General features: G+C 51.0%; 1 protein-coding gene across 1 annotated transcript; it reads left to right on the plus strand.

The window, feature by feature from the left end:
* Positions 1-1,012: 1,012 nt before the first annotated feature.
* Positions 1,013-23,108, plus strand: ESPL1 (extra spindle pole bodies like 1, separase). Its single transcript, XM_040234260.1, has 31 exons — positions 1,013-1,057; positions 1,485-1,577; positions 1,755-2,798; positions 3,079-3,183; positions 3,343-3,463; positions 5,793-5,929; positions 6,858-7,051; positions 7,289-7,528; positions 7,749-7,893; positions 8,216-8,354; positions 8,555-8,694; positions 9,934-10,068; positions 11,252-11,371; positions 11,867-12,038; positions 12,407-12,535; positions 12,666-12,822; positions 13,438-13,547; positions 14,583-15,580; positions 15,998-16,331; positions 16,528-16,689; positions 17,024-17,237; positions 17,339-17,529; positions 18,106-18,233; positions 18,358-18,480; positions 20,368-20,520; positions 20,631-20,801; positions 20,926-21,030; positions 21,202-21,317; positions 21,584-21,667; positions 21,825-21,989; positions 22,270-23,108. Exons 2-31 carry the CDS (start codon positions 1,497-1,499, stop codon positions 22,469-22,471), a joined length of 6,315 nt encoding a protein of 2,104 aa, XP_040090194.1. The 5' UTR covers positions 1,013-1,057; positions 1,485-1,496; the 3' UTR covers positions 22,472-23,108.
* The last annotated feature ends 304 nt before the right edge of the window (positions 23,109-23,412 follow it).

Raw genomic sequence — 23,412 nt, forward strand, 5'->3', positions numbered from 1 at the left:
AGTCAAGTGAATGTGCATGTTTGGGGACGTAGTTTGTACTCACCGAATACAAGCCATTAAAAACTGTGAAATATTCCACGGAATGAATTTTCGTAGTTCTTCACTTACAGCCCCTACCCCCACCCATCTACCCTCCACCCCCATCAAGAAAATTGTCTTTCTCAAACAATCCCACTGATGGAGGGAGCAAGGCTGGAAGGCAGAGGGAGCTGGAACTCGCTACAGTACTTGCGTCAGTGGCCCTCAGAAAACTACAGTTTTAAAGAATTCCTTGAGGACTTCTCTGGTGGCACGGTGGATAGGAATCCGCCTACCGATGCAGGGGCCAGGGGTTCAGTCCCTGGTCCAGGAAGATTCCACGTGATGTGGAGCAACTAAGCTGTGCACCAGCTAAGCTGTGCACCACAACCGCTGAGCCCGTGCTGTAGAGCCTGCAAGCTGCAACTACTGAAGCAAGCGTGCCTAGAGCCTGTGCACTCCAGAGAAGCCCATGCACGGCAGTGAATAGCAGCCCCCGCTCTCTGAAACTAGAGAAAGCCCTCACACAGCAACCAAGACCCAGCGCACCCAAAAATAAATAAACAAAATTATTAAAAAAAATAATAATAAAGAATTCCTTGAAAGGCTACGCCCTTTTTTTGCTAGTAACCCAAATCGAGAGTTTCCAAGTTCGTTCTTCTTGTTGTCTACTTTACTTCTCTTCTCTGGAAATATAAACTCTTTCCGAGCTCTGACGATAAAGGGGAGGTGACAAAGGCAGGGGGCTAGCCTTCACGACTGCAGATAAGCCGCAGGAAACAGGAGGTCAGCCCCAACTGGAAAAGGTGGGAAAATCCGCGCCCCCAAGAGGTCGTAACGTCCAGAGGAGCGGGATCCGGTCCGCAGGCATCACGTGATGGCGCAGCGCGGCAGGTAAACTATAACTCCCAGAAAGCCTCGCGACCCGCCGGCGTTACGCAACTCTCGCTGATTGGTCGCTGGGGATATTTGAAAGGAGGGGCTGGCGCGGAAAAGGAAGGTTACATTTTGGATCCTTGAGGAGTACTCAGTCTGGTGGGTAAGTCCTGGCCCTGGAAAGAAGAATGATCTGTAGGACGGTAGGCCTGGAGGTACTCGTGAACGGTGTATGCGCCGAGGTGAATGGAGCCCCAGCGCTGACTTGAGGGATAGGCCGGGCGGCTCCACTAAAAAAGTCGGGAGTCCTCGGAGCATCCTGGTGGGCGCTGGAGAGCTCGATGGAGGCCTCTGTTGTGGTGCGTTGGTTGGTAGGATGGGTAGTGAGGCCGGGGATAGGCTGGGAGGAAGGCATAGCAGAAGCGTCGGTTTATAATGGGAACCCGGCGTCCTGGCTGGGCTTTTTTCCCGACAGGATTTCTGATGGCTTTCTTTGCCCTCCATCTTCCGCACCTTCAAGCCCTTCTCCCGCCCTTCATTTAACTCCTTTACAGATCTCTGCCTTCCCTAATCCGTCTCCTTTCCCCTAGCCCTCCGGCACCATGAGGAGCTTCAGAGGAGTCAACTTTGGGACCCTGCTAAGCAGTCCTAAGGAGGCTGAAGAGCTGCTGCCTGACTTGAAGGTGTGCGCGCTGTTCGACTGTGGACACATCTGGCTTATAAGCTGAGCTGTTTTGTTTTTTAACTTATTTGAAGAGACACATGAGTAGGAGATCCTCTCTTGGGCAGTCCTGTTTCTATTTCCTTTCCACATCTCTTTCTTCTTCCTTAGCCTCATTCACATCTTCCTCTCCTCCTAGGAGTTCCTGACCAAGCTTCCCAGCTGCCGGTCTGATTCCGAGAGGAGACAAACTTGTGATGCCATTCTGAGGGCTTGCAACCAGCAGCTGACTGTCAAGCTGGCTTGCCCTAGGCACCTGGGAAGCCTGCTGGAGCTGGCGGAGCTGGCTTGCGATGGCTACTTGATGTCTACACCCCAGCGCCCACCCCTCTACCTGGAACGAATTCTTTTCATCTTTCTACGGAATGTTGCTGCACAGGGAGACCCAGAAGCCACTCTCCGACTTGCTCAGCCCCTTCATGCCTGCTTGGTGCAATGTCCTCGCCAAGCTGCTCCTCAGGACTACGAGGCTGTGGCTCGTGGCAGCTTTTCTCTGCTTTGGAAGGGGGCAGAAGGCCTGATGGAGCGGCGAGCTGCATTCTCAGCTCGGTTAAAGGCCTTGAGCTTTCTAGTACTCTTGGAGGATGAAAGTATCCCTTGTGAGATTCCCCACTTTGCTTCTCCAACAGCCTGTCGAGTGGTAGCTGCCCATCAGCTATTTGAAGCCAGTGGGCATGGTCTAAATGAAGCAGATGCTGATTTCCTAGATGACCTGCTCTCCAGGCATGTGATCACAGCTTTGGTGGGTGAAGGAGCCTCTCCTGGTCCTCTTTCCCCCCAGAGGGCCCTCTGTCTCTTGGAGCTTACTCTGGAACACTGTCGTCGCCTCTGCTGGAACCACCACCACACCAGGGCCACAAGTACAGTGGAGAAGGCCCATGATTACCTAAGGAACACCAGTCTGGCCCCCAGCCTCCAGCTGTGCCAGCTGGCAGTTGAACAGTTGCTGGCTGGGGAAGGAGGACCCCAGGCAGTGGCCAAGCTTCTGATCAAGGCATCAGCTATCCTGAAGAACAGCTTGGAGGCACCATCACCCCCACTGCGAGCGTTGTGTGACAGCTGCCAGTTCTTCCTCTCAGTCCTGGAGCGAGGCACCAAGAGATGCTATGGACTTGATGCCATTCTGAGCCTCTTTGCTTTTCTTGGCAGCTACTGTTCCCTCATCCAGAAGCTGCAGGATGGTGTGAGTTCAGGACCCAGAGGTCAGGTGGGAATGTGGTTCTGTGGCCTCTCTATTGGGCTAGGGTCTTTGGTAAGATCTGGAGACCCTGGGTTCTGCCTTAGTAAGCTGCTCTCTGGACCATGCCTGGCCAGCCAGCAAGCAGCCTAGTATATGCTGGCAGGGGTCCATTCTGATGTCCTTCTTCCTACTCCCCAGGCTATGTCAGTTCTCCAGGGCTCTGGGCCAGGCTTCAGCTTGGAGCTCTCTGCCCCTCAAACCAACCTTTCCCTTCCTTCCTCAGGTCTGTGGGGACTCCTCCAAGCAGCTGCAGGCTTTGGTTCAGATACACTTTCAAGGACTTCACCTCTACACTGCGGTGGTTTATAACTTTGCCCAAGGCTGTCAGGTACCGTCTGGAATCAAAAAACCTGGACAGGTCCAAGGATCTGGGGTTGCTTGACTGTCCTTGGTAGAGCTTCGAAGTTGCTTTGGGCATGGAGTTGAGTGGACATCACCTTGGACCTCTTATGTCTCCTGTCTCCTCTCACCTTTCTTGTCCCTTCAGGAAGCTAATTTGGCTGACCTGGCCCAGCTAGCGGACAGTTGCAGATCTACTGTTATCTGGATGCTGGAGGCCTTACAGGGCCTATCTGGCCGAGAGCTGACTGACTACCTGGGGATGACTGGTTAGTACCATGGGTGTCAGATGCAGGGTTCTTGGGAGAGTCATCACTTGTCAGGCAGGCAAGTAGCACTTGCTGAATAGTTCTGACCTCTTTGGGATTCCCTGTGGTTTTTGGAGGCAGTGAAAAGATGTTTATAAGTATCCATTACTCTGTATTTAATATCAGTAGAGAAGTGATGAGACTGATTTACCAGAGCAGATATTAATTTTTTTTCTCATTGACTTTGAAATCTGACTTGGCATGTGTTTCATGAATATGTGAAAGTGAAAGTTAGTCACATAGTCATGTCTGACTCTACAATTCCATGGACTGCAGCCTGTCCCGTTCCTCTGTCCATGGAATTCTCCAGGCAAGAGTACTGTAGTGGGTTGCCATTTCCTTCTCCAGGGGATCTTCCCGACATGGGGATTGAACCCAGGTTTCCTGCAATGCAGGCAGATTTTTTACCCGCCGAGCCACTAGGGAAGCCCATGTAGAATGGTCATAACTTAAATTTTTTAAAACCAGGCAAAACATTCACATCATTCAAAATTCAAATTGCACAAAAGAGCAGGCAGTGAAAAGTCCCTTTGCCTCCTCGTAATCCTAGTAACCCAATCCCACTTTGCAGATGCAGCTAATACGGTCAATTTCTTATGCATCCTGCTAGAGACACACTATGTATATGTACTATATGTGTATATACTATGTAATATGTATATATTAGCCAACAGGCATATATACTTCCCCATCTTTTTTTTTCTCCCCACCCTTTTTAATAGAAATAAACATAGGGAAAAATACTAAAGTCATAAGCAAACAGTCTGATGAACTTCTGCAAAGGAAGCATACTTTGTAATCAGCATCTAGGTCAACTCAAAGAATATGACTTAACCCCCCTGAAGACCCTTCTGTTCCTCCTTCTGGTCCACACACCCCAACAGTAACCACTATTCTAACAGCATCGGTTAGTTTTGCCTGTTTTTTGTATTTCATAATAAATTTCCCCCTTAATTTACAAAAAGCATGGCCCTTTAGTTTAAATTATATAAACCTAAAGAGTTCAGTCACTAGAAGGTTTTGGAAATTTTTCATATTCATATTTTCAGGTTGAATCTAGCCACAGAGGTGAAAAAATATAAGGAGTCACAAAAATTAACAGTATGAAAATTCTTCCCACAGAATATTGAAGACCTACTTAATTTTCTTCTAGCCATCTATGTCGATAGCCAGGAAGCTGCCTAAACTAGAATTTAGGAAGAGTGTATTCATTCATTCAGTGAATATTTATTGAGTACCTACTATGTGCTGCTAAGCACTGTTTCGAGTTCTTAGGTATGTCAGTAAACAAAACAAAGCTCTGCTGTCATAGAGCCACATTCTGGTTGGGAAAGATCATAAACAGTAGGATAACTGAAGTACAACTTGCTAGAAAATGATCAGAAATATGGAGAGAAAGGAAAAGTGGAACAGGAGAAGAAAGGGAATTAGGAGCTCAGGATAGATGAGGGGGCAAGTTACCATTTAAATAGGTGGTCATGGTTGGCCTCATGAAGAGGGTGACATGAGAACAACCTGGAATGTGGGAGGGAGTTGGCCAAGTAGGCACCTGGGAAAGTACATCCCTGGCAGGGGAAGCAGGCAGTGCCAGGGCCCTCTGGCAGGATAGAGGTGGTGTGTATTCAAGGACTAGCAGGGAGGCTAGTGAGGCTTCAGTGGACTGAGGGAAGAAGAGGGAAGTGAGGGACAGGCCAGAGTGTTTCCCCCAAAATGCTGACCTTTGGAGCAAGGTGAAGACAGATCAGTGTGTGAGAAGGGATGGGCCCTGTATGGGAATGAGGACTTGGCTCATAAAACAAGGGCAGAGGTGGGACTTCCCCAGTTGTCCAGCGGTAAAGAATTGGCCTCGCAATGCTGGTGATCTGGGTTCAATCCCTGGTCAGAGAGCTAGGATCCCAGAGCAACTAGATCTGTGCACCGCAGAAACTAGTGAGCCCTCACACCACAACTGGAAAGTCTGTGCACCACAACTAAAGAGCCCATGTGATGCAATGAAGATCCTGCAACTGGCAACTAAGACCTGACACAGCCAAATAAGTAAAGATTTCTTTAAAAAAAAAGGCACAGAGGGGCTGGGTGATGTGAGGTTGCCTTCCGGAATGGAGGGCTCAGGCAGACTTGAAACCCAGAAGGGGAGAACGGCCCTGTTCTCACTCCCTAGCAGTGGGCATTGCTGTCTAATCTGGGGGCTGCTGAGCTGACCACACAGGTTGAGCATCTCTCTACTGCCCCTCCAATGGCAGAGGGCATGGAGCCATTCCTGTAGCCCTCTGTCCTCTTTCCCCTGCAGTCTCTTACACCAGTAACCTGGCCTACAGCTTCTACAGTCACAAGCTCTATGCCGAAGCCTGTGCCATCTCCGAGCCCCTCTGTCAGCACCTGGGCTCAGTGAAGCCAGGCACCTATCCTGAGGTGCCACCTGAGAAGGTACGCGGGTACGAGGGAGGTGATGTTGAGAGGGAGGAGGGGACTCGAGTGGCATGCAAGGGCCTGGCCAGGACCTTGGAGTAGAGAGTCAGGAACTGCGTGTTGGCACTGGTACCTGGCGCGGTGTTTCCCAGACCTCACCTGTACTGTTATTTACTTTTTTGATTGACTCACTTTTTATATTTAGCCTGATCCCCAGCCAGTGCTTTTCATCCTGGCTAGATGTTAGAATTGGGTGAACTAAAAAAAAAAGAAATTCTGAAGCCTGTCCCAAGCTAATTGCTTCAGACTCTCTGGCACTGGAGCCCAGGCATCTGGATTTTTTAAGTTCCTTAAGGAGTTCCTTTGGCCAACCAGAGTGAGAACCACTATCATAAAGCAAGAATATACCCATGAAATGATGGGTTGGCTGGATTAACAGGCGAGATGGGTCATAGAGGGCCTTGGGTTTCGTCTGATGAGCCTCTCAAGGACTGATGTGGCATCTTGGGTTTCTCAGCATCACTGTAGCGAATGATTAGAGGGCAGGGACAACAGTGGGCACCCAGGTGGCTCAAAAAGGCCAAGCGTCTGATCAGGCAGATCAGGCAGAGAAGGCCAAGCGTCTGAACTGAGGCGGCTTCCTGGGGGATGGACAGAAGTGAGTGGGTGCAAGAAGTCAAGGACTAACTGGAGAGTGACTGGCTGTGTGAGAGGGGGAAGGAAGAGGCCAGGATGGTCTCACCTTTCCAAGTCAGGAGAAGGTGGCGATTTGCTGAGAGGAGGGGGAGGGTCAGGAGGAGGAGCAGGTTTTCAGGGGTGTGGGTGATGGATCTGTGGGTGTAGTTGAAGCCTCAAGGAGGACCGTGGGCACACACGCACACACTCTCCTGTGGTGCGTACTCATTGCACGCCTCTTCAGTTTGGTCTGTTTTCTTCCTCTGGTCAGTTGCACAGGTGCTTCCGGCTACACATAGAGAGTTTAAAGAAACTGGGTAAACAGGCCCAGGGCTGCAAGATGGTGACTTTGTGGCTGGCGGCCCTGCAGCCCTGTGGCCCCGAACACATGACTGAGCCAGTCACCTTCTGGGTTCGGGTCAAGATGGATGCTGCCAGAGCTGGAGACAAGGAGCTACAGCTGAAGTGAGTTGGTGGGGAAGGGGATGACCCAGTTTCCTGGCCACGACTGCTTTTGGCACTCAAGGTCATTGTGATTGATTGAGTGCCGAGTATGAGCAGGCACGGGGCTGGGTTCTGGGGGGACAGCAGTGACAGGCGGTGTTCTTGCTTTCACCCCTGGAAACTGAGCTCAGCACACCAAGGCGGGGACTCCTTGGCGTGGGGCCAAGTCTCCCGAGTGCTGAGCCTGCTCTCTCTCAGGACGCTGCGAGATAGCCTGAGTGGCTGGGACCCGGAGACCCTGGCCCACTTGCTCAGGGAGGAGCTGCAGGCCTACAAGGCAGTGCGGGCCAACACAGGGCAGGAACGGTTCAATGTCATCTGTGACCTGCTGGAGCTGAGCCCTGAGGAGACGCCAGCCGGGGCCTGGGCCCGAGCCACCCACCTGGTGGAACTGGCTCAGGTGCTCTGCTACCACAACTTTGCCCAGCAGACTGACTGGTGAGGAGGAAGGCAGGGGAGGCCACTCCTGCTTCTGGCCCTGGGTCCTCTTACCCTTTTCCGAGTCTGTTTCCCTCTCCACGTCCCTGAGTGCCCCCTGTAGTTTGTGGTCACGGGGACTCTTGAAAGGTGAGGCCAGCTTGTTGCAGAAGGCTCTTCCCGGGACACTGCGGCCAGATCTCATGGTTAAGCCTGGCTTAAGTGCATCTTCTCCTGACAGCACTGCCCTTGATGCCATCCAGGAAGCTCTACAGCTTCTGGAATCTGTGAAGCCTGAGGCCCAGGACAAGGATCGGCTTTTGGATGATAAAGCCCAGGCTCTGCTGTGGCTCTACATCTGTACCATGGAGGCCAAACTGCAGGAGGTGAGCACGGTTGCTCTGGGCTGAGCAGGACTGGGTTCAGGGATTATTTTCCCTGGACCCCAGCAAGCTAGCTGTTGTTCAGTCACTAAGTCATGTCTGACTCTTAGTGACCCTATGGACTGTAGCACACCAGGCTCCTCTGTCCATGAAATTTCCTGGGCAAGAATACTGGGAATTGCCAATTCCTTCTCTGGGGGATCTTCCCAACCCAGGGATTAACCCCCCTCTCCTGAATCACAGGTGGATTCTTTACCACTGAGCCACCTGGGAAGCCCAGTAAGCTAGTACCAACCCTGCTTTTCACCCTGATCACCCCATCCAGGGTATTGAGCGGGATCGGAGAGCCCAGGCCCCTTGTAACCTGGAGGAGTTTGAAGTCAATGACCTGAATTATGAAGATAAACTCCAGGAAGATCGCTTCCTATACAGTAACATTGCCTTCAACCTGGCTGCGGATGCTGGTGAGGGCCGTGAACTTAGCGAGGTCGGATGCGGCCTCCTCGACGGCCTCCTAAGAACAGGATGGGTCCCCTAGCTGTGGGAGAGGCTCCCCGAGAGTGGGAGGTGGGCACAAGGCAGAGGCTATTATGGGAAAGATGACCACATTTCCCTAGACGGCCCACACTGAGAGAATGTCTGGTCCCTTTCTTCTGATTTACAGCACAGTCCAAATGCCTGGACCAAGCCCTGGCCCTGTGGAAGGAGGTGCTTACTAAGGGGCAGGTCCCCGCTACACGGTGTCTCCAGCAAACAGCAGCCTCCCTGCAGATCCTAGCAGCCCTCTATCAGCTGGTGGCAAAGGTAACGGGTCAGCGTGTTGACGCAGACCAGAGACTCAGCTCCTTCACCTTCTTTGGCCTGTGTCCCAGCTGGGAAGTCATGTCACCCAGTGTACTCTCTGTCACCAGCTTCCTCAAGTCTAAACCCCAGGCCTTAGGCAAGTTGCTTAACCTTCCAAGCCCTCATTTCCTTATTTCTAAAAGGAGAGTAACAGGACTTCGCTGGTGGTCCAGTGGCTGATTCCACTCTTCCATTGCAGGGGAATGTGGGTTGGATCTCTGGTCATGGAATTAACATCCTACATGTAACATGGTATAGCCAAAAAAATAAAGTAAAAATAAGATAAAATGAGGGTAATAATAATATTAACTCAGCCTTGTTAGCATTCAATAAGATAATGCATGGAAGATGGTGTGTGTAAATGAAATACTCAAATGATAGCCATAATTATTAGTAATTATCAGATAATTTTTTAAATATTTATTTTTATTTTTTTATTTGGCTGCCCAAGTCTTTAGCTGCGGCATGTGAACTCTTAGTTGTGGCACGTGGATATAGTTCCCTGGCCAGGGATTGAACATGGGCTCCCTGCATTGGGAGCACAGAATCTTGGCCACTGGACCATCGGGGAAGTCCTAATTATCAGAAAATTTGAGATATGTATACTCAGGAAAAAATACACAAACACCTGTAGACACAATTTTACATTTTTACATGCAGTGCTGGAAGGTGTCAAGGACTTCCTGAAGTTCTTCTCTGGACCCCACATTAAGAACCTATGAAAAAATGAAAAGGATCTTTGTACTATGGGTGTTAGGCCACTTCCCTAGCAGGAGGAGCCTGGGGAGGCTGCCTGAGCCCTAGATTTGAATCTTACCTCTATCGCATACCTGTTATGTGGGCTTAGACAAGCAGCTTAATCCTAAGTTTCAGTTTCCTCATCTGTAAAATTAGGATTAGAATTGTTATGAAGATAAAGTGAGCTGGTGCGGTGGCTGGCACATAGTAAGTGCTCAGTAAATCCTGGCTATTGATGATGGCTGGCATGCAGGCTTTAGAATTGAAGGGAGGGGGCAGGATGGCTTGCACACACCCCCGGCTGCCCTCCTCTCTGGCTCCTTAGGGATGGCCAATAGTTACTCTGTCTGGGTGGCTGCATTCCAGCCAGCCCCTCAGATTAGACCACGGGGCTGGAGAGGAGGGGGTGGAAATGAAGGCTTGAGTACAAGCTGGGTAAACGCCTTGCTCCCGGCCTACCAGCCCCTGCAGGCTCTGGAGGTCCTCCTGCTCGTCCAGATCGTCTCACAGAGACTGAAAGACCATGCGAAGGCAGCCGGCTCTTCCTGCCAAGTCACCCAGCTCCTCCTGACCCTCGGCTGTCCCAGCTACGCCCAGGTACAAGTGCCAGCCACCCCAGCTTGTGGCCCTGGCTTCGGGGACTGGCTTCTCTTCTCTGAGAAGATGGGACACTGAAGGGGCAGCTTCTCTGCCTTCTGCACCACTTTTGGCTGAAGGATCGTAAAGGGTGGTTGGGAGGCAGCTATGGGAAGAGGAGGCATCTCTCTCCATCTCCCAATTGTTCACTCTCTTACATAGCCCAGTGAGACAGAAAGGCAGAAGGCCCTTTACTAATCCTGTATTTCCCAATGGTTTCTGGTGCCCTGGCTTGTTTACTGAGGGCTGTTACAATGTGTCCTAACCAGTCTCCTGGCCTCCAGTTCCTTCATTTTCCACTCCATGTTCTAGCATGATGGTTTCAGGCACAGATCTGATCTTATTAACTCTTTCCTACTTAAAGAATTTTGTGGACTTTTCCATTACCTAAGGGATATGGTCCAGATCCTTTACTCTGAATTGCACGCCTTCTGTACACTGGTTCACTCTTTTTCTTGCCGCTCCCTGCCATGAACCCCATCTGTACCACTATATTCCTTGTATGGGCCTTGCTGCCTTTGTCTGTGTTAATCCCTCCGCCCTAAATACACCCTCACCCCCATTTTTTTTTTTTTAATTGGGGTATAGTAGCTTTTCTCCCATTTTTTTCTTTTTTTTTTTGTTCAGCAAACACGTACTTTGTTTTCAAGGCCTAGCTAAATGGTTTCCTCCTTCATAAAGCGTTTTAAATGTCCTCTTCCTCACGGGCAAAATCAGCCACTTTTCCTGTGTCCCCACACCACTGATGGCATTGTATCATGATAAGATAGGTATGCCCTGCCCCTACCCCCCGCCCCCACCTCACTGCACTGCAAGCTGTTGGATGGAAGGGCCTGCTTACTGCTTATCCAGCTTTATCTCTCTAGCTTAGTGGTTAACTGAAAGCTACTAAATGAGCACTTTAGTAAGAGAATAATTCCTACATATGTTTGTGTTAGTTGCTCAGTCGTGTCCAACTCTTTGCAACCCCATAGAGTGTAGCTCACCAGGCTTCTCTGTCCATGGATTAAAACATTTGAGATAATTTAATATTTAACTGGATGTATTCAACATTTTGCTTGTGAATACTCTAATCCACTTTAATTGGAACAGTCTGGCTGCCTGGTCACCAGCATGCTCACAGAAACCCTGATTGCTTCCCCAGGTGCACCTGGAAGAAGCAGAGTCGAGTCTGAAGCTTCTGGATCGCACCACAGACACATACTTGCTCCTCTCCCTGACCTGTGACCTCCTGCGCAGTCGACTCTGCTGCGCTCGCCAGAAGGTGCTTCTCACTTTCTTGATCTCCGAAGGTCCTGGGGTTTGGAAGGATTTTAGGATTCTCCAGATATCTGTCTGGCTGCTGAGGTTTCTGTAGAGCTGGGGAGAACGTTCCTGACCCTGAGAAGCAGAGCCATCTCCTCACCTCAGCTCCCAAGGATCACTCACCAGTGCTTCTCTAGGAGCCATTCCACCATTTTCATCCTTTTCTAGCTCTCTCGGGGATAAGGGGCAAAGTCTGTCCGGTGACTAGAAATTGGGATGATGCTGACACCCTCAGCTGGGATCCAGTTGAGGGATCTAAAAGGCTGGGATTTCTCACACACGAGCTGTGTGACTGGGGATCTTGTGCCCTTTGTGACTCTAGTTTTCTGTCCAGCTTTTAACATCTGAAAAGCAGGGGCTTGGGCCACGTGATCTCTAGGGGTATCCCAAGCTCTGAATTGCTGATCCGATCTCACTCACTGCTCTCCTCTGCACCCCTACCCTCTATCCCCAGGTGGCTGAGGGTGCTGCTCTGCTGCTGTCTGTGCTTCAGGACCCTGCCCTCCAGAGGGCATCCAAGGCCTGGTACTTGCTGCGCGTCCACGCCCTGCAGCTGGTGGCGGCCTACCTGAGCCTCTCGCCAGACAGCCTGCTGGCCCCGCTGTGGGAGCAACTGTGTGCCCAAGGTGAACGAAGGGGGCAGTGGGCCTTCTTGCTGGGTGTGTGTGGTCTGTCCACTGTCCCCTCTGCTGTCCAGCTGCATGGACGAGCCTGCCTAGAAGCTGCCCAGAGTAGGCTTGGGATAGCACATGAGTTTCAGTTCACTTGCTAACTCTAATCGATTGCTTAGTGACTCCCCTGAACTGACAAGGAATCTGAGACTGGTCTTAGGGGGAAGGAGTTCTGTGACTGATTATCTCTGTCTGCCTTAAGCACGGACGGAGAGGGTGAGAGCCTGCTTTGCATTTGCTGTCTTAGTATTTGAAGGTGGTGGAAGCTCTGGCCACATCATCTCCCTTCTTGTCCCTCCCTCCTTCCCCCGACACTTGCCCAGGCTGGCAGACACCTGAGATAGCACTCATTGACTCCCATAAGCTTCTCCGAAGTATCATCCTCCTGCTCATGGGCAGCGATGTGCTCTCAATTCAGAAAACAGCTGTGGAGACTCCATTTCTGGACTATGGTAAGCCCAAGGAGGAGAGCCAGTGTGGGAATGAGCAGACTGGTTGGTAGGGCTGGCGGTTTTGTCTCCAGAGGATTCAAGCTATGGATCCTGGTTCCACATGGAGATGATCTCGTCTCCTTTGCTGCAGGTGAAAACCTGGTACAAAAATGGCAGGTTCTTTCTGAGGTGCTGAGCTGCTCGGAGAAGCTAGTCTCCCGCCTGGGCCGCCTTGGTAGTGTGAGCGAAGCCAAAGCCTTTTGCTTGGAGGCCCTGAAACTTACGACAAAGCTGCAGATACCACGCCAGTGAGTACAGGGCCCAAGAGCCTGGTGATTCCCAAACCTCAGTGCCTATGACCTTGACCATGGGTTCCCAAACTGGTCCACAGATTAACATGTTATGTTTGGAGGGGTTGATGGAAGAATGCATTCCATGGCAAATAAGTGGGAAATGCTGAATTAATCAAGATTAGATGTTTTTTTTTCCTATTGTGATTGTCATTGAGTTGCTAAGTCGTGTCCGGCTCTTTTGCGACCCCATGGACTGTAGCCCCCAGGCTCCTCTGTCCATAGGGTTTCCTATAGGACTTATCATATCCTCCAGTATGCTAATACACATTATAAATCTCCAGAAGGGAGGTTCAGTATACAGTGATTCCCTAAATCTCTCTGCCTGGAAGAGGATCTTTTCAGTGAGGAATTTGATTTGGGAAATCCTGTCCTTAGGCACCAGGATGGGCTGGTTTGAGAGATGAGCACAGAGGGTTTCCCCAGGGAGTGCCTAAAGTCACCTTTAGGAAGTAAAGGCTTTCTGGAGGCTGGAAAAGACTATGATGGCTCCGCCCGGGAAAGGGCAGAAAGAGACCCTCCCGGGAAACAAGGAATTCCACTGATGGGTCTGTCATCCCCTCTCCCAACCAGGTGTGCCCTCTTCCTGGTGCTGAAGGGAGAGCTGGAGCTGGCACGCAATGACATGGACCTCTGTCAGTCAGACCTGCATCAAGTTCTGTTCTTGCTCGAGTCTTGCACAGGTGAGCAGCCAGGCCCCCACGCCCGTGGGTGGTGCTCAGCCAGGGTGACACATGCACCGGAACACAGCTTTACATGTCAAGGTTTGGTTCCCTTCTAAATCATGGACTGACTTCTGGTTCCAGGACAAAGCTCCCTTCACTTCAGTCAGACCATTGGTGTCCTCACTCCTTCAGATGGCCTGTCCAGGACTAACCCTACCTGCTTCTTAGTTTGCAGCGCTAATATATTTTAATTTAAATAAAATTGAGTATTCAGTGCCTTGGGTACTCACCACACTTCACATGTTCAATAGCCACGTGTGTGGTTACTATATTGGGCAGCACAAGTGTAGCATCCTCAGAAAGGATTAGGGCTAATAATAAAATATTGTACTTATGGTGCTTTTTTTTCTTATCAACTACTTTTCCCTGTAGTATTTCATTGGACCCATACAAAAGCCTGGGAAGTCAAATGGAAATGTCAAGTTTTTCCATTCATAAATTCAGTGTTTTGGGCCAGGATCATTGGGCTAGTCAGGGGCAGAGCCAGGATTAAGACTTGGGCTTCTGGGTGCCGGCCTGCCAGCCTGAACCGTGCAGCCTTCTGAGCTGCAGAAATGGGGGCTCTGTGGGTTGTGCTGATCCATTGTTAGAAGGGAAGACACTGTTAGGATTTCATCAAAAACCAGTAAGCTATGGGACTTCCCTGGTGGTCCAGTGGCTAAGACTCCACTCTCCCAATGCAGGGGGCCCAGATTCCATCCCTGGTCAGGGGAACTAGAGCCTGCCTACCACAGCTAAGAGTTTACATGCCACAACTAAGACGCCACATGCCACAAATAAGATCCCCCCACGACTAAGACTTGGCACAGATGAACAAAGAAGTAAATATTTTAAAAACCAGTAAGCTATGCCAATATCTAGTGTGCTAGTACAGTAATATATATAAGCCATTAGTCAGTATTAAAATAATGCAGATGAGGGCATCAGCCGCTGGGAAGACACACTGGTGTCATTCCTCGTAGTTTTGTAATGCTTGTTTCACTCTCTGCTCAGAGTTTCTTGGACTAGCGCAGCACCCAGACTCTGTGAAGAAGGTCCACCTGCAGAAGGGGAAGCAGCAGGCTCGGGTGTCCCATCTTCCAGATCTCCCGGAGGAAGAGCTCATTCTAAAAGGCCCTGCCCTGGAGCTGGTGGCCACTGTGGCCAAGGAACCTGGCCCTGTAGCACCCTCTGCTAACTCCTCCCCGATCCTGAAAACCAAGCCCCTGCCCAGTCCCAACTTCCTGACCCACTTGCCCACCTGTGACTGCTCGCTGTGTGCCAGCCCTGTCCTCTCGGTGGTCTGTCTGCGCTGGGCGTTGGTCACGGCGGGGCTGAGACTGGCCATGGGCCATGAAGCCCAGGGGCTGGATCTGCTGCAGGTGGTGCTGAAGGGTTGCCCTGCAGCCAGTGGTCGCCTTGCCCAAGCTCTGCAGGCTTCCCTGAATCACACAGCACCTCCCTCCCCTGTCCCAGGCCTCTTTGATGAGATCTTGGCTCAGGCATATACACAGCTGGCACTGGAGGGGCTGAACCAGCCATCAAACAAGAGCCTGGGAAAGGTCCTGGAGTCAGGGTTAAAGTTTGTGGTGGCGCGGATACCCCACCTGGAGCCCTGGCGAGCCAACCTGCTCTTGGTCTGGGCCCTTGCAAAGCTGACCGGCCTCAACTGCTGCACTGCCCAACTTTTTGCAAGCTCCTGGGGCTGGCAGCCGCCATCAATAAATAAACCCACAGGCTCAGAACCCTCTAAGCCTCGGAACCAAAAACAGTCGGGACAGTCCAGACGAGGACACCAGCAAGTGGGTTCTGCTACCCTGCCCCTCTCACATACCTCTCTGAAAGGTCTGGAAGGTGGAGGACCACCCTGTACACCTAAGCCCCCAGGCCGGGTCAGGCAGGCCGGCCCTGGGGTACCCTTCACCGTATTTGAGGAAGTCTTCCTTACAAAGACCAAGCCTGAGGTTCCCAAGGCCCCCAGGGTACAACGGAGGGTCCAGACACGCCTCAAGGTGAGGTGGGACTATAGCTAGGTGGTACTGGTGTTGGGTGAGGGTGGTCCTGGAGAAGAGTTCTGCAGGGCAGGTGTTTCTATGGAATAGCTTCCCAGGGCCGGGTGGGAACTGTAGCTCTCCTGTTATCTATCACAGGAACTCTTAATGTCTTCCATAATGAGACCTAGTTCAAGAGCTCATTTGTTTCCTACAGAAGGGACTTTTCTTAGTTCTAGTCTGTTCCTTTCCCTTTTCATCCTTCCTCTGGATCTTCTGCTCCTTCTCCCTCTCCCTCCTTCCACACCGGAGTTACTGCCCCTGATTGAGTATGGCCGATTATGCAGGAGGTTAATTCCTAAATCTTTCTCAAGGGCCTCGGTGATGGCGCCTCCACAGCGCCACCTCCTGGCCCTTTTCCTTTTCCCACCATTCTAGGTGAACTTCAGTGACGACAGTGACTTGGAAGACCCTGTCTCAGTTGAAGCACAGCTTGCAGAGGGGTCCAAGAGACAGGGCACTGCTTCCCGGGGCCGGGGCCGGGGCCGGGCCAGGAAGGGCCCGGGTGTGAAGACTAACTCAGTGGCCACATCAGGCAGTGCCCCCGGCCTCAGTGGCAGAAGCCAGAGGGTCAAGAAGGTGGCATCAGGATGTTGTGAGGAACCGGGCCCTGAGATGATGAGGACCATCCCTGAGGAGGAACTGACTGACAGCCAGATGGAAATGAGCTTTGCGACCCTCAGGGGCTCTGATGGGGAAGACTCAGCCTCAGGTGTGAGGGCAAGGGTGGAAGGCAGAAGTCCTTTTTTTTCGAGGTTGCCCTGGGGTCAAAACACAAGAAATTACTGGGGCCAAAGATGGAACAGAAAGAAAGTTCTTTTGCTGGCTCTAGGGCTGGACCCTAGAAGGGAGAGCAAGGGGATGGCAGGAAGAGGGAACTCGATAGAAAAGTTGTGTCGTCTGCCTAGGTGGGAAGACACCAGCTCCAGGGCCTGATTCAGCCGTAGGAGAATGTGAGGTGTTGAGACGGGATGCCAGCAAAGAGGAGCTGCCCGGCCCCAACCCAGACAAGGAGAGAGACATGGATCTGGGTCCCCGGCGCAGACTCCCCTCGGCCCCCTTAGCCATTGGTAAGTATGTTGACCACCGAGATTCTGTCCTTGGTTCTGGTTTTGGATCCCCATCTGGATCCAGTAGCCTTGAACGTGGGTCTGAATCCCAGCACTCTACTAGCTGAATGCTAGTCACTCCGCCTCTCTGAGCTTCAGTTTACTTAACTGTCAGATGGAATTGGGGCAGGGTGGAGAGAGTGGCTGCGTGTAAATTGCACAGCACCACGCTTGGCATATTGCCCTTCAGAAATGGTAGCTGCTGTTTTCCACGTGGGAGGGGAGATGGGCACTGGTTCTTGGAAAGATTTTCTCAGGAAGTCAGGGATTCATCTATGTCTTGTCCTTCCTTTAGATCTGTCTACCCTGGATTCCATCTGTGACTCACTGAGTGGTGCTTTCCGTGGCATCAGTCACTGCCCTCCTAGTGGGCTCTATGCCCACCTCTGTCGCCTCCTGGCCCTGTGCCTGGGCCACCGGGATCCCTATGCCACCGCCTGCCTTGTCACCGAGTCTGTCTCCATCACCTGTCGCCACCAGCTGCTCACCCACCTCCACAGGCAGCTCAGGTGAGTGCCCCCCATCCCTCAGGCTTGTGCTGGGACAGACTAGAGGGGAGGCTCCAGACTTTGAAGGAGGGAGACCTCACCTCCACTCGTGTCGCCTACAGCAAGGCCCAGAAGCGCCGAGGGCCGCCAGACATAGCAGACCAGTTGCAGGGGCTGCACCTCCAGGAGAAGCCTGGAGACATCCCTCTGGCACGAATCCAGCGGCTCTTTTCCTTCAGGCCTTTGGGATCTGGCCACTTCCCCCAGCCTGAGAAGGACAGCTTCCGGGAGCGTCTTGCTCTGATTCCCAGTGGTATGGTGGCAGGCATCGTTGGCTCTGCTGTTCTTTGATGCATCTTTTTTTTAGGAAAGAGTTGGGTGAAGGATCTTTAGGCATTAGTTCACACACAGATTTATGATCCTTATAGTAGAACGGCATGTCATGCTTTGCCACTGATTAGTCATTTTGTTACTCTCACCAAATAGACATAACCTTAAATCTAGAAATCTTATTTTTTTTTAACCTCAAGTTTGAGTTACCTACAAATTCAATGTCTTTCTTTCTTTAGAGCTAAGTTCAGGTGTCTGGAGTTTTCCTATGCTAACATGAAACATGTTCACTGATGATTTGAGTGCCTCACTGTGAGTGGGAAGTGGGGAAGGGAGCAGGTCAGAGGAGGCAATTTTGTTAGTTTCTGTAGGGACACAAACACAAAACATGGTCTATCTACAGGAACTTGTTAGAGTAAGGGAGAGCACTTTGAACTCCAGTGATCAGGAAAGACTTCTAGGAGTTGTCTTAAGTGACGGACAGGGACTGAGTGCAGAAGACAGTGAAAGGAATTCCACGTAACAGCGGAAATAACTCAGGACATGTCCTGTGTGCCAGGGGTGACCGTGTGTGTGTTGGCCCTGGCCACCCTCCAGCCTGGAACTGTGGGCAACACCCTCCTGCTGACTCGGCTGGAAAAAGACAAACCCCCGGTCACTGTACAGATCCCCACTTCCCAGAGCAAGGTAGGTTTCCTGGGGTCAGGGAGCAGAGTTGGGCTGGGGCAGGCTTCTGATCTACTTGTGGCTGGGGGATGGAGAGATGGTGGTCACATGGACAAGCAGAACTTAGACAACCCCATCTCCAAAGCTTTCTGTGAGTTCGGCCTTGAAAGAGTTTGATGCCATCCAGAAGGAGCAGAAAGAGAACAGCAGCTGTACTGACAAGCGAGAATGGTGGACGGGCCGTCTAGAGCTGGATCGCAGGATGGAGGTGTGTGTTCCCAGTGTGGGATGGCCTTGGGCCTGCCCTAGAATATCTCCTCTCTCGGGAGTCCATCCTAGGTCTGTGCTGAACTACCTCAAGTCCTTTCTGGAGGTGTTGCTGTTTTTCAGTTGTGTCAGACTCTGCGACCCCATGGACTATGGCATGCCAGGCTCTTCTGTCCTCTACTGTCTCCTGGAGTTTGCTCAGATTCATGTTCATTGAGTCAGTGATGCTATCTAACCATCTCATCCCGTGCCACCTGCTTCTCCTTTTGTCTTCAGTCTTTTCCAGCATCAGGGTCTTTTCCAATGAATTGGCTCTTCACATCAGGTGGTCAAAGTATTGGAGCTTCAACTTCAGTATCAGTCCTTCCAATGAATATTCAGGGTTGATTTCCTTTAGGATTGACTGGTTGGATCTCCTTGCAGTCCAAAGGACTCTCAAGAGTCTTCTCCAGAACCACAATTCGAAAGCATCAATTCTTCTCACTCAGCCTTCTTTATGGTCCAACTCTCACATCCATATATGACTACTGGAAAAAGCTTAGCATTGACTGTGTGGACCTTTGTTGGCAAAGTGATATCTCTGCTTTTTAATACACAGTCTAGGTTTGTCATAGCTTTCCTTCCGTCTGCAGTGATTTTGGAGCCCAAGAAGAGAATCTGTCACTGGTTCCACTTTTTCCCCTTCTGTTTGCCATAATCTTTTTTTCATGTTGAGTTTGAGGCCAGCTTTTTTACTTTCTTCTTTCACCCTCACCAAGAGGTTCTTTAGTTCCTCTTCCATTTCTGCCATTACAGTGGTATCATCTGCATTTCTCAGGTTGTTCATATTTCTCCCAGCAATCTTGATCCCTGCTTGCAATTCATCCAGCCTGGCATTTCGCATGATGTACTCTGCATATAAGTTAAATAAGCAGAGTGACAGTATACAGCCTTGTTGTACTCCTTTCCCAATTTTGAACCAGTCCATTGTTCCTTGTCCAGTTCTAGCTGTTGTTTCTGGAGGTGTAGGCCTAAATAAAAATTGTGTTACTTGGGAAGCACTTTAAGCAAGAGCACAAGGGGATTTCCCTGGCGGTCCAGCAGTTAAAGTTCCATACTTCCCCTGCTAGGGGTACCAGTTCAATCCCTGGTCTGGGAACTAAGATTCCACATATATGTAGTACAGCAAAAAAAAAAAAAACCAATAAAACAAAACCCAAATAAACAAGAGCCCAAGACTTGAAGGGGTTATGGCAATGAAATGTTTAAAGATTTAAAGTACAAAATAAGAATTTAAGGCCAAATATCAGCTGGTAAAGAGTCTGCCTGCAATGCAGGAGACCCCGGTTCGATTCCTAGGTCAGGAGGACCTCCTGGAGAAGGAATAGGCTACCCAATCCAGTATTCTTGAGCTTCCCTGGTGGTCGCTAAGATGGTAAGGAATCCGCCTGCAATGCAGGAGACCTGGATTTGATCCCTGGTTTGGGAAGATTCCCCAGAGGAGTGCATGGCAACCCACTCCAGTATTCTTGCCTGGAGAATCCCCATGGACAGAGGAGCCTGGCAGGCTGCAGTCCAGGGGGTCTCAAGGAGTTGGACACCTCTGAGCAACTAAGCAGAGCAGCACATCAGACTCCCAGCCATAATTTTCATTTCATTTCCTGACTTAGCTTTTGCCCACCTGTTTGTATTTATCCAAATGTAGTGATTTATTACAAATCTTACCTTATCAATACTCTCTTAGAGTCTCAGCAAATGAAAAATGTTTCTCTCTTGCCTTTTATGTTGGTTGTAAGATAAATAAGACACACCCACTCATTGGAAGACGCATTTCCTTGTCTCCAAGACGGTGCCTGTGGGGAAAGAAACTTGGCTTCCTCCCTCACTGACGGTTCTGTTGTGCATCCAGGTTCTCACCACTTCCCTAGAGAAGTACGTGCTGGGCTGCTGGCGGGGGCTGTTGCTGCCATCCAGTGAGGACCCTGGCCTTGTCCAGGTCTCCCATCTACAAGAGTCACTACAGCAATGTGGCTGGAAATATCCCGACCCCACTCTGCTGAGAGTGAGTTGAGAAATCAGGGAAGAGGATGAAGTACGCCTTACCTCTTTCCCACCTGCCACTGCGGGTGGAAAGGGGAGCTCTTGTACTCACTGACCACTGGTCCCCTGCAGATCGTGCTCAGCGGTGCCAGTACCCTCACCCCGCAGGACGTGCAGGCCCTGGCTTATGGGCTGTGCCCAGCCCGGCCAGCCCGAGCCCAAGAGCTCCTGGGTGAGGCAGTAGGGCGTCTCCAAGGTCAGACGGCAACAAGCAGTAGGCATCTTGTGTTAGTGCTGGACAAGGTAAAGAGCCAGGGGCCACATGGGTAGCATCTGTGGGCAGTGGGCACCTCCTCTCAACCATGCCCCTTCTGCCTCCTGCATACCCCTGCCTCAGGACAGTAACATCTGAGTGCTTTTTGCCCAGGACCTACAGAAGCTTCCGTGGGAGAGCATGCCCAGCCTCCGGGCCCTGCCTGTCACTCGGCTGCCCTCCTTCCGATTCCTACTCAGCTACTCTATCATCAAAGAGGTGTGGGGTTCAGGGAATGGAAGGTGGGGGTGATGGGTAATTGGACAAGAAAAGGCAGAGAGACATGGCAAGAGAGGAAGGTGGTCTTAAGAATGGAAAGGGACTTGGGTTGTTTGAAGCTTGGGTGCTCTGACCAAACTGGGATGCTGATCACTGGTATCTCACCATCAGTCCGGGGCCTCATCAGTGCTGAGCCAAGGAGTGGATCCTCGCAGTACCTTCTACGTCCTGAACCCTCACAATAACCTGTCAAGCACAGAGGAGCAATTCCGAGCCCATTTTAGCAGGTCAGGGGGAGAAGAGTAAGAAGGGTGGTGGGGAACGGTAGACGCAACACAGGGGTAAATGTCCTTTTCTCTGGAATCAAATGTTGCAGCCCACCTCCTTCCTAGTGTCCCTTCTGCCCTTTGTGCCACATGACCCATGTGCACCACACAACGTGTGGGATCTCAGCTCCCCTACAAGGGATCCATCCCCTGCCCGCTGCACTGGGAGTGCAGTCTTAACCACTGCACCTCCAACTAAGTCCCTTCTCACTGCCTTTTCCCTGCAGTGAAGCTGGCTGGAAAGGGGTGGTTGGGGAGGTGCCAAGCCCGGAACAGGTGCAAACGGCCCTGACAGAGCGTGACTTGTACATGTGAGTGCTCAGGGGAGGGAGGTGGGGAGAGGGACAGTCCCAGAGGGTGGGTATCATCACAGTCTGCTCTGGGGCTTTGGAGCCCCTGACTGACTCTAGACAACTCTGGAGGCCTGGCCCTGTGAGGTCAGTCTCATCTCACCTCCTTCTGCCTCAGCTATGCAGGGCATGGCGCCGGCGCCCGCTTCCTGGACGGGCAGGCTGTCCTGCGGCTGAGCTGCCGGGCAGTGGCCCTGCTGTTCGGCTGCAGCAGCGCAGCCCTGGCTGTGCATGGAAACCTGGAGGGGGCTGGCATCGTGCTCAAGTATATCATGGCTGGCTGGTGAGTCTCGAGAGGCAGTCTATTCAAGGTCCTGACCCCAAGTGCTTTCCCAGGTCTGAACCCTAAATCCTTGCTCTTTTGTGCCCTATTTTCCTCCCATCCTAGTTCTCTGGCGTACTTGGGCTTTTACCCCTTTGTCATCATCTATCCTCCTCCTGGAACTGTGGGCCAAGGGGCTTTCTCATTGGTTAAATCCCTCTCATTCACCACCACGAATCATGCCTGCCCTAGGTTCCGTTTTTGAGCCCTTACTTTGTATTTCTTCCCTCTCTTTTCCCAGCCCCCTGTTCCTAGGTAACCTCTGGGACGTGACTGACCGTGACATTGACCGCTACACAGAGGCTCTGTTGCAGGGCTGGCTTAGAGCAGGTTCAGGAGCCCCCCTTCTGTACTATGTCAGCCAGGCCCGCCAGGCTCCCCGACTCAAGTACCTTATTGGGGCTGCACCCGTAGCCTATGGCTTGCCTGTCTCCCTGCGGTGACTCCTTGGAGCTCTCCTGTTGCCAGTAGAAGCCATGTGACTATTCTACCTCCAAACTTAGGTTTGGCCCTGAAGATAAATATTTTAAGTGATTTTCCCAAGTGTTTTATATGAAAGATTTCCTTTTGATTTAATTTTAATATAATAAAGATACGTTACTTAAAATCCTGTTTTGTGTAGTTTCTCTGAGAATATTTGAAGATAAGACTGTTGCCCACTTCCCACTATATGGTACTATAGATAATAATAACTTGCAACAGTACAAGTCTGAGAGCATTGGGAAGAAAGGCAAACCACAGGACCTGGCTTGGCCTCAAGCAGACAAAGCTAAAGGAGAGCAGGGCATCAAAATTATCTAAGTGGGGACAAAGCCCTGAGGAAAGGTAGAGATAGATCCATTGAGAATGTCTTGGCCAGGTACACTCATATCTGTCTTGACTTCCTGCCTCTGGTATACTCGGAATGACATTAGCTTTACTGCCTCAGTTGCCCTGCCCCCTCCTAAGTGGATATTGTCCTTCCCCCACATTCAGCTATTACACTTGTCAGTGCCATGCACTTTAGCAGCATATTCTGGAGAGTTTTTGTAGCTCAGATGGTAAAGAATCTGCCTGCAATGCAGGAGACCTGGATTCAATCCCTGGGTCTGGAAGATTCCCCTAGAGAAGGAAACGGCAACCCACTCCAATATTCTTGCTTGGAGGAGCCTAGCGGGCTATAGTCCATGGGATCGCAGAGCTGGACGCGACTGAACAACTAACACACACACACACACACACACACACGGAAGTTTTGCTACTTATGTATGGTTTTCCTCTCCCCAACACACACACACGGAAGTTTTGCTACCTATGTATGGTTTTCCTCTCCCCAACTAGATTGTTAAGCTCAGAACTATGTATCTTACACTCATGTATCCTTCACTTCTAGCACATGGTAAAA

This window comes from Oryx dammah, unplaced genomic scaffold (genome assembly GCF_014754425.2).
Source record: "Oryx dammah isolate SB20612 unplaced genomic scaffold, SCBI_Odam_1.1 HiC_scaffold_29, whole genome shotgun sequence".
NCBI lineage: Eukaryota > Metazoa > Chordata > Mammalia > Artiodactyla > Bovidae > Oryx > Oryx dammah.

What these genes read in the sequence shown, in the direction of transcription:
- ESPL1 (XM_040234260.1), top strand. Translation starts at nt 1,497, where the DNA reads ATGAGGAGCTTCAGAGGAGTCAACTTTGGGACCCTGCTAAGCAGTCCT. An exon ending in GCTGTCCCAGCTACGCCCAG is followed by an intron (nt 10,069 to 11,251) that starts GTACAAGTGCCA and finishes TTGCTTCCCCAG; the next exon opens with GTGCACCTGGAAGAAGCAGA. An exon ending in AAGCTGCAGATACCACGCCA is followed by an intron (nt 12,823 to 13,437) that starts GTGAGTACAGGG and finishes TCTCCCAACCAG; the next exon opens with GTGTGCCCTCTTCCTGGTGC.